Here is an 18,544-nt window from a genome sequence, read left to right on the forward strand (position 1 = left end):
CCCCCATTGTAGCCCTTGGAGGTGAAAGTGTTCCTAGAACTCCATAATAGCCCTTTTAAAAGCTGCTAGAGGTGATGGTGTACCTAGACCTCCATCATAGCCCTGTTAAATGCAGCTGGAGATGATGGTGTTACTAGACCTCCATCATAGCCCTTTTAAAAGCTGCTGGAGGTGAAAGTGTTACTAGACCTCCATCATAGTAAATGCTGCTGGAGGTGATGGTGTTACTACACCTCTATCATAGCCCTTTTAAATGCTGCTGGAGGTGATGGTATTACTAGACCTCCATCATAGCCTGTTAAATGCAGCTGGAGATGATGGTGTTGCTAGACCTCCATCATAGCCCTTTTAAAAGCTGCTGGAGGTGAAAGTGTTACTAGTCCTCCATCATAGTAAATGCTGCTGGAGGTGATGGTGTTACTACACCGCCATCATAGCCCTTTTAAATGCTGCTGGAGGTGATGGTGTTACTACACCTCCATCATAGCCCTTTTAAATGCTGCTGGAGGTGATGGTGTTACTACACCTCTATCATAGCCCTTTTAAATGCTGCTGGAGGTGATGGTATTACTAGACCTCCATCATAGTCCTTTTAAATGCTGCTGGAGGTGATGGTATTACTACACCTCCATCATAGCCCTTTTAAATGCTGCTGGAGGTCGCTCAAGACCGCTGCACCCACTCATCATGAGACAGGACAGAACGAAATTGGCAAATGGAATAACGAGAAATGAAGAGGAATGCCTTTTTGCTTTACTCCAATTAATTAAAAAACACACACACACACACACACACACACACACACAGGCACACACACAGAGGCACATATTGCACATTTATTTAACTTCCTGCCTTTATTCCTCCAGTCCATTTACTCAGGCCTACGTCTCCACTCTTCTGTCTGTCATACATGCCAGTGTATTGATCATGCACTCTCCAGACATCTGCCCGCTCCGCGTCCACCTCCCTCCCGCCTTCCATTCTCTCTCTCTCTCTCTCTCTCTCTCTCTCTCTCTCTCTCTCTCTCTCTCTCTCTCTCTCTCTCTCTCTCTCTCTCTCTCTCTCTCTCTCTCTCTCTCGGGCCCTTCACTCTCTGCCTCTTTAGCTTCTGCCTCTTCATGTTTACCTTGAATGTCAGGCTCCTCAATGCTGTCCTATCTCCCGCTTTTTGTTCATTTGCGTGTGTGTGTGTGTGTGTATTCTGTTAAGATTGGGTTTTTGTGTATGCGCGTATTGGTGTGTATGTATGCTTGTGTGTGTTTTCTGTGTGTGTGCGTATGCATGTGCATGTGTGGCAGCCGTGTGTATGGCATGTTGTCATCTTCACCACACACACACACACACACACACTTACACTTTTGTATTTGTGTTTTAGCCCTATTGTCTGATTCCAGCCAGGATTCTCAAAGCATGTATTGCTAAATGAATGACATGTTTTCCAGACTCCAGGTCTGGCAGTGAGGGACACTTGGGGCGTTATCTTCTCTGTCTGCAAATAAACATCCCCAAAGCGCACATCAGCAGCCCTGCTCTTTTTGTCACAGTTTGAGTTATGACTGTTCTAGATTGTTATAACAAAATCTCTACTCCTCTCTTTTCTCCTCTTCTCATCCACCTCTTTTGTGTGCTCTTTCTGTCACTCTGTCATTTCCCCCTCATTTTCTCTCTTCCGCTCTCTCTCCATCCCTCTCTCTGTCCCTCTTTTTCTCTCCCTGTCTCTCTCTCCGTCTCTCTCTCTCTCTCCCTGTCTCTCTCCCTGCCTCTCTATCTGTCCCTTTCTCTGTCTCTCTCTATCCCTCCCTCCCTCTCTCTGTCATCTACCTCTTCTGCTCTCTCTCTCTCTCTCTCTCTCCTTGTCTCTCTCTCTCTCTCTCTCTCTCTGTCTGTCTCTCTCTCTTTGTTCCTCTCTCTCTCTCTGTCTCACTCTCTCTGTCATCTCCCTCTTTCGCTCTCTCTGTCTCTCGCTCTCTCTCTCTCTCCCTGTCTCTCTCTCTCTCTCTGTCTGTCTCTCTCTCTTTGTTCCTCTCTCTCTCTCTCTCTCTCTCTCTGTCACTCTCTCTGTCATCTCCCTCTTTCGCTCTCTCTCTGTCTCTCGCTCTCTCTCTCTTTTTCGGTCCCTGCAGACCAATCTGCCCATTTTCCGGCTGAAGGAGTCGAGGGTGCGGAGGAGATACAGCGACTTTGAGTGGCTGAGAGGAGAACTGGAACGCGAGAGCAAGGTGGGTGGACAGAACCTCTGGAAAGGGACAGGAGAACAAGGTGGGTGGACGGAACCTCTGGAAAGGGACAGGAGAAGAAGGTGGGTGGATGGAACCTCAAGGTGAGTGGACGGAACCTCTGGAGAGTGACAGGAGAGCAAAGTGAGTTGACGGAACCTCTGGAGAGGGACAGGAAGCGTTCCATCCGTTCTGATCGAGGCGCTCTGAGGGTCGGTTATAGACACTGGGGGAAAGTGTGAAAAGTAAGAGTTGATAAATATGTAAATGTGGAATTATTTGCACTAAAAACTTCCGCACCTATCCTGTCATGATTATCTTGACATCTTCATCATATATTTTTTTTCTTTCTCTCTGCATCTTTTTCAGGTGGTGGTTCCACCCCTGCCTGGAAAAGCCTTGTTTCGCCAGCTGCCGTTCCGTGGAGATGACGGGATTTTTGACGACTCCTTCATCGAGGAGCGGAGACATGGCCTGGAGCAGTTTCTCAACAAGTGAGTCCCGCCATATCCCACAGTCCCCTATGTCAGAGGTGGGCAAACTACGGCCCGCCACACACTTTCATCCGACCGGCAGAGCATTTAATTAGCTTATCAATAGGCTGCTTGCTATTTTTCCCCCCTGCAATAAACGACATTGTGGCTAACTTTAATGCAAAGTGCTCTTCACTTTTCTTAGAAAACGTTTACAATGTCAGTGTGAAAACAGCATGTTACATAGAGATGATACTCTTTGTAATGTCCATTGCAGCAGATCTAACTTGAACGTTATGCTGCTCCATTTAACTGGGAATGCGTTTGAGTGTGGACGAGAGGGAGAGGGAGAGCGGCAGGTTCCGGATGGTTCCAGCCATCATTGATAATTGATATCTCCATTTATATATGAAACTTTTAAAAGGAAATCAAGGAAGCAACAGTAGTTCCCACTACTGACCATTTACACACCCTGAGAGGGCACAGCCACAGGCTATATTTGAGTGGAGCTGACAAAAGATCGTTATGAGAATGTGTAGACGCAATGCTCTTATAGTGACAGTGGACCATTTATCTATTAAAATATTTTTACAGCATAAAAATAGCAGCATTTCTTAAGAAATGAATGCAACCCCAAATCAGAAAATGTTGGGACGTTGTGTAAAATGCAAATAAAAACAGAATATGATAATATACAAGTTTTGTAAACCCATATTCAGCAGCAAAAAAGACATAGAAAACATATCAAAATGAAAATATATGATAATTTTAAATGTCATGTCAGCAACATGTTTCAAAAAAAGTTGTGACAGAGAATGTTTACCATTGTGCTGCTTTACCTCTTCATTTAACAAAATTATATAAATGTTTAGGTAACTGACAAGACCAATTAAATGTTGTCCCATTCCTGCCCGATATAGGATTTCAGTTGCTCAACAGTATGAAGTATTCTTAATCATGTTTTTCATTCCACGATGCAACTAATTTGACAGGTCTGGACTGCAGACAGGCCATTTTAGCACCTGGACTCTTCCTCTATTTAACTCATTGAATGCCAAGCTGTTTTCAGAAGCTTTGTCCTAGAGTGCCAGCAATCTAGACCAATGTTGATGATTTTTGTACAGCCACAGTATATTCTGTGTTATAGCTATGAACACATACAATGGCTCGTTTAAAAGGTGAGACTTTAAGCTCTCAGTGGGTGCAAACCGTGTATTTCTACACGCCTCTGTTCCTGAGAAATTCCAAGCTAAACAGTGGCTAGTTTTCATCAAAATCGCTGTTTTTTTCTAGAAATGGAGATATAACGTCTTTCATGAAATATGTGTTGCCTGTAAACTTTCCGGGAAGTGATCAGCGAGACTGCCAACTAGTGATAGACCCACGAAAATGGCCTGGTTTTGAGATGACGTGCATGCGTCACTGATTCGACCCAAAGCGGCAACCGAGTTATGATAAAATGTCCAGATTGTGCGTTTTCGATCGTCATATATTTCATTTCCATTCATCACAGAGTTCCCAAAATCACATATAAGGTGTGTTAGAGTGTCTAGTTTCGTAATTTAAAAAAAAGCTAAAAACGTAATATTACGTTTTTGGCACTCAACGCATGGGAAGGAAAAACGTAATATTACGTTTTTGGCACTCAATGAGTTAAATATGTGCAGAATTCATTTTGGTATTGTTTTCCTGAAATATTCAAGGTCTTTCCTGGAAAAAAGCATTTGCTTGATGACAGTATATGCTCGAAACCTCCACACAGTCATAGATGTTGGGTTTCAAATTGAGGACCAAAACAAGTTGGAAAGGTTGGATGGTTGTATAGGCCCCCATCTCTTCAGCCCAGACAAGTCCATGATTTCCAAAAAGAACTGCAAATTTTGATTGATCTAACCACAGGACCTCTTTCCACATTACCTCAGTCCATTTTAAACAAGTGCAGGCCCAGATAAGATGGTGGTATTTCTGTATCATGTCTAAATGCAATTTTGGCTGTTGCATGGTGAAGTTTACTCTAGCATTTCTGAATTTAGTATCGAACTGTGCTCATAGACAATGGTTATCAGAGGTTTTCTTGAGCCCATACAATGATTTTTTTTTTTTTTACAGAAACAGGTCTGATTTTAATGCAGTGCCATCTGAGGTCCAAAAGGCCATGGCCATCCAATATTGTTTCTCTAGTTGATATCTCTAGTTCGCAAAGATTTCTCTGGAGTCTCTGAATATTTTAATGATATTATGTGCTGTAGATGATGAACTCTCCAAATACTTCACACATGTTAAGAAGCATTACAATAGCATTGTCTCATCATTTCTCCACACAGGTTTACACAGAGTGATGAATACATCTTTACTTCTAAAAGACTCTCTGGGATGCTCCTTTTTATACCCAATCATGTTGCCAGTTACCCTAATTAGTTGAGAAACATTCCTCATTTTTGTTTTGTTTTTTATCATTGCACAACTTTTCCAGCATTTTGTTACCCCCGTACCAACTTTTTTTGAAACGTGTTGCTGGTATCAAATTCAAAATAGTCAGCCAGCCAATCAATTTTCAAAATCCAATTGTGGCCCATGAGCCAAAAAGTTTCCCCACCTCTGCTGGATGTTATTGGCTGTGGAGTACATCCTTGTGTTAACTATTTGGAACAAAATCTGAATAAAGAGGCAAGGTCCGTTCCTCCATTACTCAAAGGACATTGTGGTCATATAGAGGCAAACAACTTCCAGAAATGATTTATTTTTTCTCTGGTGGAATAAAAATGACCCTCACAAGATGTGATTGACATGGATTTAAAAGAGAAAGGATAAGAGATATGGATAAGGATAAGTTCTTCAGGTGGCTGCCAATTTGTTTCAATTGATTTGCACAAGGGTGGAGAACTTCATGAATATGAAGCTGTTTCATTTCCTCCTCCTTCTCCATACTGTTTGCTGGATGTCTCGTTTTCTTTCCCCTTGAACTTTTTCCTTTTTTTTTTTTCTAAAATGGAGACGTGGCACTGAGCTCAGGAACGCTCTCCTTGAACACTTGCCAGGTATCAACATGAAGATTACTCTCCAACACAAGTGGTGATTCCTCAGGTTGAACTGTGTGCCCAGTCAACAAGAAACACAGTGGTGTCATGTGTGTGTGTGTTTGATAACCCTCTGTCTGTAATTACCTCTATAAGTTCTCTCTTTTTCTCTACCTCGCTCTCTCTTTCTCTCAGTATTGGAGCGACAGCTGCCTTCACTTCTGCGTTTGTTTTATTTTTCGACATGTAATTTATGATAATTGCGACAAAATTACGGGCGCGTGTCTGTCATTCTCTCACAGTGTCTCTGTCTCCGTCGCTTCTTGTTCGGACTGCTGGGCGCGTCCCCTTGCTTATTTTTTGAACCGGAGTGCAGTTCCGACACATCGGCGGAACAATAAAAGTTACCGTACGATAGTAATTATTTAGCGTTGATTGCAGACTTTGCTATTATCTCCGTTTCATGTGCAAATGCGCGATGGCTACCTGTTTGAATTCTGAATAGGAGGCGTCGGGGTGCGCAAGCTGTTTGCGGCGAAGAAGGAATTTGTCAGTAATTAAGATTTTTGGGCAGCAGGGAAAAAAGGATTCTAAATTAAATTTCATTGTTCTGTGTTAATAGCTTTGAGGTCTCTGGATTGGGGTGTGTGTGTGTGTGTGTGTGTGTGTGCGCATATTTTGTGTGTTAATGAGTGAAAAGAAGTTTATTTTAAGTTTGGTTCATAAGTGATTGTCTAAAGAATGATGAATAAACTGTAATAGTTTTCCTGTTTACTTTCTGTCTGTCTGTCTGTGTGTGTGTGTGTGTGTGTGTGTGTGTGTTTAAGCAGGGTGAAATACAGAATTGGAGGTGATTTGGTGATTTTAATTTTTTTTTTTTTTACATTGTCACAGAGACATAAAATAGCTCAGCTCTCAATTCACAATAGCTGTTCATATCAGCGGCAGTTTCACAGCAGGGCAGTGTGAAGGAAGATTTCTGTAAAAACACATGTAATCTAATGACTTTTGATGCTTATCGAGAGGAAAACACGTTAATACATTAGCTCAAGTGGGAAAGAATGAATGACATCACTCCCTCTGAATGCACCCCCCTCCCCCTCCATCTTCCTCTGTCTATCTCTCTACCCAGCAAGGCTTAAGTAGATGGACCTCCTTTGTTGAGTCAAGGTTCTGCTCAAGGTTCTATTTCTGTCCAAACTGATTTTTTGCCCCTGTTGCCTCAGTGCTAGCTTTGGAGTTCAGTCTCTTCGCTCTGTAATGGCTCCGAGTTGAATTGAATTGATTTTGTCTTAGTGCATTGTCAATCTGAACATTGTCCTTTAATGACCAAATTCTTGTTCTTGTCTTCTCTTCTAGAGTGGCGGGTCATCCTTTAGCCCAGAACGAGCGCTGCCTGCACATGTTCCTGCAGGATGAGTCCGTAGACAAGACCTACACACCCTCCAAGATCAGAAATGCTTGAACTTGCCTCACAAGTCCAGACCCAACCTATAAGACTAGCCATAACGCCTTCCTTTATAACAGCAGATCAGGTAAACATGCCCATTTCCCAAACTACCCACAAGAAACTCTGACAATCCAGAAAATATACTGAGAAAATCCTAGAATGTCAGACAAGGCTGAACACACCCCACAGTAAAAAGAGATCAGTCAACCCGCAAAGACTTCCCAGACCTATGGTGCATCAGGTACTCTTGAACATGCCCAAAGTTCTGGACAGAAAAGATTTTTACTCGAACTCAGCCCAGATTTATAAAGAACTAAAACGCGCCCTGAAAATGTATCCAGTCCGACAGAGATTTTAAATGAAACACACCAAATTAAAGCCCAGTCCACTTAATGGATAACTGTGAGCATGTACATGCTCTTGGAGCTTTGCGGGGCTAATATTACCGTAAGATTGAGGAGAATATGCTTGAAGTTCAACGTTTCTCATTGGTAGAAGAGATGTTGGTGCTTCTACAAGCTCAAGGGGAACCCTATGCGGAGCCCATCCATGTTTTTACTGTGTCTACCAAAACTAGAGATCAAAAACCATCCTTCACGCTTGAACAAGCCTTTCCCCAGTTATAACCAACGCCACTCACTGTTCTATGATGACGGTCACCTACTCAGCGAGACATCTGAACCGAAAATGAGAAACACAGCTACTCTCATTGCTCATAAACATTACTGTTTATTTCGGATACTCTCATTGCTTATCGAGTTTGATCCTCTTTGGTCATCTCCTGTGTAATTCAAGTGTTGTCTTGTCCGAATCTTTAATTAGTTTGAACTGAAACACACACATCTGTGTTCATATAGTGGTTCATTTAATTTAATTCTTCTCTCTTTTTTTCTTTTTTTGTCTGTAAACACCACTAATATTTTTATGTTGTCTGTCTTGTATTACTGTGAGAATTATGCTCTTTGAGAATTATGAACTTCCTGGGAAAAAAGAGACCATGTGAACCAAAAACAGACAGAGACAGAGAAAACTACAGGAAGAGAGAGAGAGACAGAGAAAAAAAACAGACTATTGTATGCAATCACCATGACTGAATGAAACAAAGACACAAACGCACATGCACTGTCTCCCTGTCCTGCCAGCCAAACCCTCCCAGTCAACAGCACACTTTGTAGTATTTCACTCACAAAATTTAAACTTTGACACACTTTGTGTACAGTGAAGATTTGTATACAGCTCATACAAACACACACACACACACACACACACACACATACCTGATGGGAGGATTCACATTTGTATGGTGCATGTGTGGAGATTTGTATACAGCTCTTGCCATTTTGTTTATTTTGAAGAATTTTACAATAAAACAGGTCAAACACATGACACATGTATATCTGTGGCAGTGTAGTCTGTTCTCTGATTTGTTGGTTCATTTATTACACGTTGGTTCATTTATTACACACACACACACACACACACACACACACACTGCTCTTACCTAATTGCCCTACATGATTTACTGTACTATTGTTAGTTGGGTAGATCTGTAAGAATGTATGCGAATGAAAATATTAGGTGTTTGATAAGCAAGGCAAAGGAAAACTCAACTCGGCAGTAGATTGAAAGTTTGTTTTTTGAAGGTGCAACAAATAACTTTGAGTGCCTTTTTTCAATACCTAACGACCATGCACCCTGTGGATCTCGGCAAGAAAACAAAACGGTTCCTTATTTATGACAATAGTTGATTGTATTCTATTGAGAGTGCATTATTAAACTGTTCCTCCCCAAGACTGTGGTTCCTCCAGCAAAGCAGACAAAATGCACACACACACACACACTTTTACTAGTGTCAGACTAGAACTTCAAAACAAACTCCGTTCCTCTTTCCCTCAGCTAGTTACACGTGTTTTTGTTTGTCAGACATTTCGTAAGCCCAATCCCAACATTTAGATTTTCCAACTATTATAATTAATACTAAAGTATAAGTAATACTATTAATTTGACTGATCCTAGTGGAATGAGAAACCTTAACATCTCTCTATTTCTCTCTCTTGCTTTCTCTCTCTCTTTCTTTCTTTCTTTCTTTCTCTTTTTCTCTCATACACTCACAGACACACACACAGTGAGTGAGCTAGAATGTAATACTCACATACAATCAAAAGTGCATAAAATTGCCTTAAGTGACAGTAGTCTATGGATTTCCCTCTGATTTTACTGTTGATCTCTAACAGACTTCTCAGACATAAGGAAAGGTCGAAGAAGGAGTAGTCATCGCACCACTGGTAACCTTGGACTTCCTGCTGTTTGTGTGCACATTACTAACAAATATACTGAATTGGACTTCACTTTGCCAATTTGCTGAATGATGGCCTCCATTATAACATTTCCCATCAAAAATGAACAAAAATGCAATTTTGGCAAAGCCCTTGATTCATCAAAGAACACTTGAAACCCTCGGTCCCAATGAAGCACTGGAACTTCTCCAAGGTCCAGGGGCATTATACTAGCAATTGTTCAATATGCACTCTACAGCAAATTCAAATCTCACAACATGTCTGTTTCAAGGGGCAATGTTACTTATTTTCCTTCTTAGACCAACTCCTGCCACTTTATTGCAAAAAGAGGTAAAATGGGCAAAAATAAAAGACATACCTCCAGGTTTCCTCTCCCTTGAACTTAAGAAAGCAGGCCTTGATGTTTCAATATGATTTATTCTATTTCAGAAGAACTTTCACAATTTTTTTTTACAACAGCGAAAATGTATATACAAACTACCAAGAAAAAAAACAAGTGCTGAAAATGTTCATTTTGTAATGTTAGTGACTACATGAGAAGAGTCATTTCAGTGCAACGTCAGCGTGACGGTGGAGAACACCAGCATACGATACGTTGCGTAATTGAGCGTCTCTTATTCCACACAACATAGTCCAAGTCTGTCTGTGATGTCAGAGGACGCCTGAGAGAGCGGTGAGAGAAAACAATCACATGTCCTCACAGCAGAAACGATTTAAGTAGTTCACCGAAAAAGCTCCAACTGAAGCTTAAGGTGCGAGTGAAGTAGGCGCTGAGGTTGTCCATCCGAGCGAGTCACCGGGGACGCGCGTCTTTAAGCACCACGCACTTGACGGCCCTGCCGCTGTGGACTTTGGTTTCAGCACCGTGTCAGGGGACAGCGACCTGCACCCTGTAAACCGATGCTCTCCATTCTCTTTCTCGGCGTCCTTATTTTCTTGTCTGTCTTTTTTTTGGTTGTTCCATTCTCGCTTATACAAAATTGTAATGTTAAATATTAAACGGAAATAGGTTGTAAAGCTCCTGTTTCTTACAAACACAACGAAATGTCGTTAAATACACTAAATTGATTGTACATTAAAGGAAACTCACAGGTCACTTCTCCAAACAGCTTTGTTCTCCAGTAATATTTGTATTTTGATAAGAGGAAAAAAACTGGAAACAGACAAAAATAAGCATTTTTCATATACTTAAATAATCTAACGGCAATATAATTAGCACATTACAGTGAACACAAAAATGCAACAGTTAACCCTACTTAACGAAAAAGATCTTTTAATTCCCTGTAATGGTAACTCAACACATTTTAGCCTGTATCATGTCTCTCCCAAGGCAACTCTCGTTGTATCAAATCAAGGCAAACTGTAGGACAGTTGGACTGTTCGTGCGTTGCGTAATTAAGAGTTGGACGTCGTCGGCCATGAGCTCAGATGTCGCTGGATTTGTACATGTCTGATAGCAGTCGTGTGATAGGGACGTTCCCGATGGTCTTTTTAAAGAACACCTCCTCGATGGTGCACGGGCTGACTGAGCGCAGCGCGGGCAGGAGCAACAGGAGTTTTCCAAACCGGCAGGGCTGCGTGGGGTATCTGAGGGGTCAGAAGTAACAAGCTCTTTAACTCCACAGTACCAGCTTAGGCGTCGACTCTACTTGGTACTGCAAATCCATTTGCCTTCGCAAAACGTAGCCTAAGGGTCATGCACACACTCTTACTGCACATAAGACCCTATTATCCTTATGCTACCTGTTAAAATGCAGTTGGCATCTAACCAGGAATCTAAAGACGGAACATTGTTTCAATATATAGTGCCTGTACGACCTAGTACCACAAAACAAATGATGTTCTAGCCTACAGTGATTCAGCAGTGTACCGTGGAATGTGCTTATAAGCTTATCTCATCATATACAAAGGTGATGAAGCAAAATATTATTCCAGGATAATATTAAGTAATAAAACTGTATTGTATTACATGTGTGGTTGTACACGCTATATATACAACACAGCTAAACCTAATAGCACGTTATAAGCAGAGAAAGTCCAGCTGATGCGCAAGACTTACCTGGTATGGATGTAACTATTAAGCGTCAGCTGGGCCTCGTCCTGAAGGGCCGCTATGGCACTAGCGTTGCGGAAAGTCCTAATCTCCGTGCTACCTTGAGTTGGGACTAAACATGAAAGAAAAAAAAAACACTCTTAACAATTACAGAGGCTACACGGTAAAACTTCGACCAAATTCATATAAAAAGGGGCTCAGGATAAAGCTGTACCAGAACAGAGAGAGAGAGAGAGTGTGTGTGTGTGTGTGTGTGTGTGTGTGTGTGTGTGTGTTTTTTCTCCATGGGAACAATAAACCTAAACTAACCAAGATTTGAACTTACCGGCTTTAAATGTGACAATGCACTTGAGACAGGCAAATTCGGTCGCGTCTAGCCGCAACTGTCTGAAGCGTGTGACCACCTCCTGAAGAGCCTGGATCTCGGCGATGATCTTATTGAGCCGCTGTGACTCGGTGTTTTCCGTGGTCATACCTGCACGCATAACAGAAACACTCTTCGTCACGTCGACAATGCTTAGGAGCAGCCGGTTATATTTCCCTTAGTACAAATTAAAAGTAAAAGTGACTTTTGGTTAGTAGATAATAATCACAATTGTTATTTGAAATACAGCCAAATCATATAAAGTTTAGGTAAAATTATTGAAACTAAAAGTTTAACAATGAAAGTGTGTGCAACAGGTTGTTGGAGTGCATGTTGACAATCAGGCTATTGTCATAGACATGTGGTTGTCAACTGCGATCCCGATCACACAGTCTGTGTGTGTTGCAGCAAGCAGAGCGAGGCGTGCATGTAGTCTTTCGGTAATAGGCATCAGTTAATTAGGTGTAATCCAGATAACCAATCAACGACGTGCATTTTGGCGATCAGGTTTTGTCAACTCACCAGACACTGCCAACAGGGTGCTGGAATCCACCGGGATCGCCCATTGCGCAATGCCCAGAACAAATAATTCTCTCCACGCGTCCTCTAAGAGGATCAACTGTAAAACAGATTAGAATCAGCCCATCAGCAATAGCAAGATTGTTTTCTGTTTAAATAATTTGTGGGTTAATTTATTACTGTCCCGTGACACATTTTATGTTTTATGACATTTTCTGTCAAGCTGAGGCTACTGTGCGCTCCAAGAGAGTAGGCCTAAGTTTCAAGATCAAAGATGGATGAAGAGGATGCCACTAGAATCCACAGGTCGCCGTGTTCTCACCTGGTCCGGTAATGGCAACGTTGAAAAGGCCGGAACACTCTTGGCCCACTTGATGCTCATAAATAAGAGACGCGCTGCCGACTCGCACACTGACTCAGTTGCGACCTCATACAGGTACATTGGCGTGCCGCTGACTTCGTGAGGATACTGCAATTATATATTATGTTTCTAATAAATAACAGTTGTTTGAAATAAATGTAGGCATATGCGTATGTCTAAAAGTGATTAAAAGTTAGGCTATTGCTGATTCAGTTCATTTTTATTGTTAGACTAAATAAATATGTAGCCTATCCATTATCTATCATCATACCTTGTAGCTATCTATTGCAATTATAAACTCGTTATGGGACTGTTAGCCTACCTTGGGTGTTGGCTGCGCTAGCCCCACGATGGTTTGTCTTTCTGGCGTGTTGGACACTGCGCTCATCTCCAGGTTGTGTGGCTCAATCTGCGTGACCGTGGTGAAGAACGGCGGGCCCGGTATGGAGGAGGGCGGGAAGTGAGTTGAGGATCCGTTGACCTCTTTGTGGCCCCTGAAGTAGAGCGCAACCTGCTTCCGGATGGTTGATGTCCTGGGACCTCTTTCATGTTGCACGGCTGAACATTGTCAAGGAAACGCAATACAATTAGGCAGTGTACATTGAAACCATTATTCTCGTAAATCAAGCAATGGGTTATATTTCTAAGTTACAAATTGAAATGTACCATCTTTATTCATGTTTACTTCAAGACACTTTTTCAAACGGCAAGCTCTGCACTGGTTTCTGTGCGTTTTATCCACTGGGCACCCCCCCTGCAGAGAAGAGAGAGAGAAGAGGGCAGAAGATAAATAAACTAGTCTTAAACGGTCTCTTTCACAGTGTCCCTCTCTGTGTTGCTTGCATGCTCGCTTTCCCCCTCTCTCTCTAACACACACACACACCCACACACACACTCGCATCGTGTGTGTGAGAGAGAGATGTCCTCCATCATTATCCCGGAGGGACGCCACTCCTCCGGTGAAGGATCAGGTTATGATCATGGTCATTGACTGGATCCCCTGCCATTTAGCCAATCGTCTCATACCCACCCACCTCTATCCAAATCCACGCGCTCGAGCCGGTGAGTTAGATTGGATTACATCCAGCGAACGGGGCGAAGAGCCCCCAAGCTTCCCACAGGGAGGCTCGCTCCTCTACATTTTTAGGGATTAAGTCTCGATTACAAATTTCAGGGGAACTTAACCCCAATTCGACCTTAAACCGAGCGGGTGTGTTATGAGAGCAAGTTAAAAGAGCCTGAATAAACGTTTGCGTATAAGGATAAGATGTTTAAGAAGGACATCTTTTCTCTCTCACCTGTGTGCCGGACTTGCAAACGTATGTCCTGTTCCTTCGAATACTCCTCTTGAAAAATCCCGAACATCCATCGCAGGCGTAAACGCCATAGTGCTTCCCCGAGCTTCTGTCGCCACACACTTTGCAGGGGATGTCCAAGATCCGACCTTTTCAAATACAAAGCAGAAATTTGTCATTGCATGTTCTCATTGCAAAAATTGCATTTAATCATTTAATCATGCATTGATCCACTGGACACAGTTAACAAGCACCAAGTCTCTGTTTAAAAGTGTACAAGCTATTGTGGTCATTACACCCTGACATTAATTTAAATGCCAAAAAAACTCTAAACACTGATTTGGTTAATTATGTCATCCTCTGGTTCTGGCTGAGTCCATTAAAAAGTTTAGAAAATCCGTTTAGAACACCCTCGCTTTGCCCCTCCCCTTTTGCTGTAATGAACCGAACCCACACACACATTCTCTCTCTCACACACACACACACACACACATAGATCTGCAACAAAAGACAATTTTTCCCCTAATAAGACTACCCATGGGAATGCGTGCATTGACAGCGCACTAGGGTGGGAAGCGTCATATTCGAAGGTCCCTCTAAGACAATGTTCGGTGGACGCACACAATGGCGACATTAGGGAAAGTGTTAACTTAATGATTTCACCCATTGAATCTCGTCTGACTGGCCCTAGTCTCGACAAGCTGCCAACTCCGCTTCATAATGGACCTCGACAGCTGCTTTCTTCGCGCGGTCTATAGGCTCGCGGATTAGGGAGTGACACGGCAGTGCGAATAAAGCGCACCAGCGCGTCTCACAGAAGCAGATGAAGAGTATGCAAATTAGTCCAGAGTAAATGAAAATTGTGATTTTTCTCCTCCTACTTTCCCTTCGCCTGCTGTATGAAAAGTTTCCCCCCTTTTTTCCTGTATTTAAATCCGTTGATAGACGTATATTTGCATGTATATAAGGAAAGTCGTTTAGAGGAACGGCTATGTAATTACGCTGACACTCTGACACCTGCCTATTCAGTCGCCATTGACCCGTCAAAAAAGGTAGCATGGGAATTCGGATATGCTCCGGTAACTGCAGCATGACAAAAGGGAAAAAGGAGAAAAATAACGATTTTCGACTGGCGGTGCTGACTTAAAGCCCGTTGGCTGTTAGGTGGAAGGCTATATTATTCGAAGCGTTCTTAACTTAGAAAGTTAACAGCGCAGGACATTAGATTATAATTATCTGGACTTTCTTAACGCCTCTTAAAACTAACGTTAGATTGTATGCCACCACTTTAGACCTAGAGCTTGAAAATGTTTGCTAATTCACTACAATATTAGGCTATTGCAACAATTAGGTGAATATTTGTATAGTGTTTGTGCAAACTTCCAAACATGGTTGCAGTTATTTAAGACGAGATATTTTTTGTAATTACAGAATGCTAAGCCTATTTCACAGTGAAATTAAATACGATCTATTATTACTATAGCCTATAACAAATATTGATCCATTTGGATCTGGGAGATCACAATGAAATCTACAAATTCCTTTAAATGATGTTCCAGTAAACATTGTTGGCGTAGGCAAAGCAAATTAGTCAAGTCGGTAATCGAAATTATGACAATATCTCTTTAACAATTCGAAGGTAATAAATGACTTGACACACGCCAGTTTTAAAAGATGATCTTGTTTGGGGCCCCTTCCCCTTAAATTTTCATGATATTCATGTAATATGAATTATTTAAATTATATGAGTGTTTAAAACTTAACAAACAAATGTAAATAAAAAAATCAGTTAATGATGACCCACATTTTACCTTTTTGATTAATAAGGCAGGCTATAGGTTCATGAACAAATTTAAGAAGTAATGTCGACTACCACATCCAAACTATTATGTCATTATTGGACTATAATGTCATTATTGCCAAAAATATATGGATATATATATATATATATATATATATAATTGATTGATATTGCAGGCAACTCTAAGGGATTAAAAATGGTGGCACCAAATCTAATGCAGGTTTGGTTGAACGCAGCCAAACGTGGAGCACCTAGGTGGAGGATCTAGTGTCACTCGTTGTGCCCCTTAATTGCTTAAAAATATATGGAATATATCATTACTGTTATTACCGTCAGCTGCGCTTATAGGTTGGAGGTTGGAGACAGCGGCCTGGCAGGCTGAGCTCGGGCGGCCACCCAGACTGCTGTGCACCTACCTGCCCTCTATGGGCCGAGTCAGTGGGAAATCAACATGAATCTGTGATATATTAGTACTATTTTATTAAATTAATTGACGGATCACATTTAGAGAGTTGCGGTGGGTCTTTAGGACTGCACGGCTGCTGTTATAGGCCTATGCTTTAGTCTGCAGAAACAGAGTTTATATAGTTTAGAAAAGTTTGTTGTCTATCAGCATTAAAAGTCCATTCCAGGAATAGCCTATATTAAATAACAGTGTTTATAAATCTGTATTTTACTGTAGGCGTGTGCCTTATAGAAATGCATTTGCACACAATTCATTATATCTAGTTGTTTAGCCTTTTTGGTCGCAAAGTTCCACTCTATCGAGTGGCATGTGGGTCATAGGTTACTGAGCAAACATTCACAATTAAAGCGTTAAAATACTGTTTAATAATATTTTGTAATAATATCCACGTCTTTGCACCATTTGCAAATTGAAATACATGCACATCACGTAATATATTTTTGCACCAATCCGAAGTCATGTTTGTCAACAGTAACATCCGAAACCCTATGCCATTTGACACATTTCCCAACTGAAAATAAAATAATTTCGATTTGACGCATATCAATGTTCAAAAATCACTGCCGTTCTGCGGCTTCTGTCACTGACTGCCTGACTCTAGTCTGTGTCCTACTTCGTACCCAAATGCATTTGTTGATAACACATGAATACACAGATGCAGCCACAGGTGGACTGGCAGTGCCTTATGATTAACAAGGGTCATCCGATTCATGTTCAGACGTATCCGACGCATTCCAGCTGGCCCATTACGCTAATATTTCCGTCATGTATAGGCTACGAGTTCATTCTTCTCAGCGTTAAAATAGTTTGATTATTATTGGTTATCCATAATTCAAGGACACTGACCTCCCCAATCTACGTGTGGAATTAGTGTGTGTATGTGCGCATGAGAGTGTTTGCTTTAGTTCTGCTTGTGTGTATTTTTCTCCACATGTGTATGTGTTTGTGGCTTCAGTGGCTGTCTAGAATTTACAAATATACTTGACATAACAGTGTGCATAGCCTGGCTCAAGTTTTTCTCTCTCCCTCTCTGTCAAGCGATGCGTGGGAAAATGGATCGGAAATTATGATCATAATTAGTACCCTCAACTTGAACATGCAAATCTGACCGGTATCGGAACGAAAATGATGTAAATTCAAGAAGAAAACGCTCTGCTGGTGAGTTTAAAGTTTGGAGTGAAAACTTTGGATGTGGAAAAAAAGACACTTACTTGATTTGACATTCAGAATGTCCAGGCAGCCACTTGTTGAAGCGGCGGGTTTGCTCATGCTTGTGCTGTCGCCGAAGAGTAGAGAACAGCCGATGCCAATGTGTAAAGCGAAAAATGAAAATAGTCTGTTTCACTGTAGACCTACCAAACTTCTGTTCTAGTCGTTTTATTCCCTGGAGAAGTTGAAATCCTTCTTTGAAATTCAGAGTCAAGTAGCTCTATAGACTGTCACCTAGTCCAAGTGTGCGTTATCTGTGTTCTTTCTCGCCTGGCTTGGCCCTGGTGGATTAAATGCGTGCCATAAAAATCCAGTCCGGAGTGTGTTGCTGTCGCCTTGGCAAATTTCTGACGGGAGACAAAGTGGATGCAGTGGGCGGAGAGCGGTACCCTACCCGGTAGTGGAAATCACGACGCCCGGGGCAAGCGCTGTGGTATACACAGGTGCAACAGCGCGAGGACTGAAGTTGGCGAAACTACCGGAGCTGCGCAATCACTGGAGCTCGAGCGCACGGCGACACAGGTCTTTAGCCGGAGGATACAGTCCCAACAAGGAAATCAAACAGGTGGCGAGTCAGTCATTTCTCCAGCTCGACGCGTAGGTGACTTTGTGATGTGTGCCGTCAGATTTGGATTTTTTTGTACAGCGTGTATAGGAAGCGCACGGAAGGAGGAGGAAGGAGGGGAGGGAGAGAGGGAGGAGAACCCGACTTCTTTTGCCCACTTAGCTTTTCCCTGCCTTCTACTCCAATGCCTGCTCAGGAATGACGTCACCCCGCTCAGAGGTCCAGAGGCAAGTGAATTCTCCAAAGGCTCGCGGGTAATTGAAAAGAAGCAGAAAGGGGAAAAAAAGAGAATCTCCGTCAAATGAATACACACATCAGACATAAGATATAAAATCTGTCTAATTTCACTGAACCACAAGCTACATTTGACTCCTTCTGGGAAAAGCCTACTGTTTTGTGTGTTTGGGTTTCATGGTTTCACGCTATGTAGGCCTACCTCGGAAAGGAAGAACAGAAGA

General features: G+C 42.0%; 2 protein-coding genes across 2 annotated transcripts in view; one reads left to right on the forward strand and one right to left on the reverse strand.

The window, feature by feature from the left end:
* The window catches only part of snx3 (sorting nexin 3), an 18,855-nt gene extending 10,305 nt beyond the window's left edge, over positions 1 to 8,550 (forward strand). The window contains exons 2-4 of the mRNA XM_048250011.1: positions 2,124 to 2,219; positions 2,586 to 2,710; positions 7,066 to 8,550. Of these exons, the coding sequence (XP_048105968.1) occupies positions 2,124 to 2,219; positions 2,586 to 2,710; positions 7,066 to 7,171 (327 nt within the window). The 3' untranslated portion in view covers positions 7,172 to 8,550. The remainder of the gene's footprint in view (positions 1 to 2,123; positions 2,220 to 2,585; positions 2,711 to 7,065) is intronic.
* A 1,300-nt stretch (positions 8,551 to 9,850) lies between these two features.
* Positions 9,851 to 18,267, reverse strand: nr2e1 (nuclear receptor subfamily 2, group E, member 1). Its single transcript, XM_048250647.1, has 9 exons — positions 17,524 to 18,267; positions 14,049 to 14,194; positions 13,417 to 13,504; positions 13,073 to 13,308; positions 12,712 to 12,858; positions 12,393 to 12,489; positions 11,832 to 11,981; positions 11,513 to 11,618; positions 9,851 to 11,040 (listed from the first exon to the last, which is right to left on the reverse strand). Exons 1-9 carry the CDS (start codon positions 17,579 to 17,581, stop codon positions 10,878 to 10,880), a joined length of 1,191 nt encoding a protein of 396 aa, XP_048106604.1. The 5' UTR covers positions 17,582 to 18,267; the 3' UTR covers positions 9,851 to 10,877.
* Positions 18,268 to 18,544: the final 277 nt, after the last annotated feature.

The sequence above is a fragment of the Alosa alosa genome, chromosome 8 (genome assembly GCF_017589495.1).
Source record: "Alosa alosa isolate M-15738 ecotype Scorff River chromosome 8, AALO_Geno_1.1, whole genome shotgun sequence".
In the NCBI taxonomy this organism is placed as follows: Eukaryota; Metazoa; Chordata; class Actinopteri; order Clupeiformes; family Clupeidae; genus Alosa; species Alosa alosa.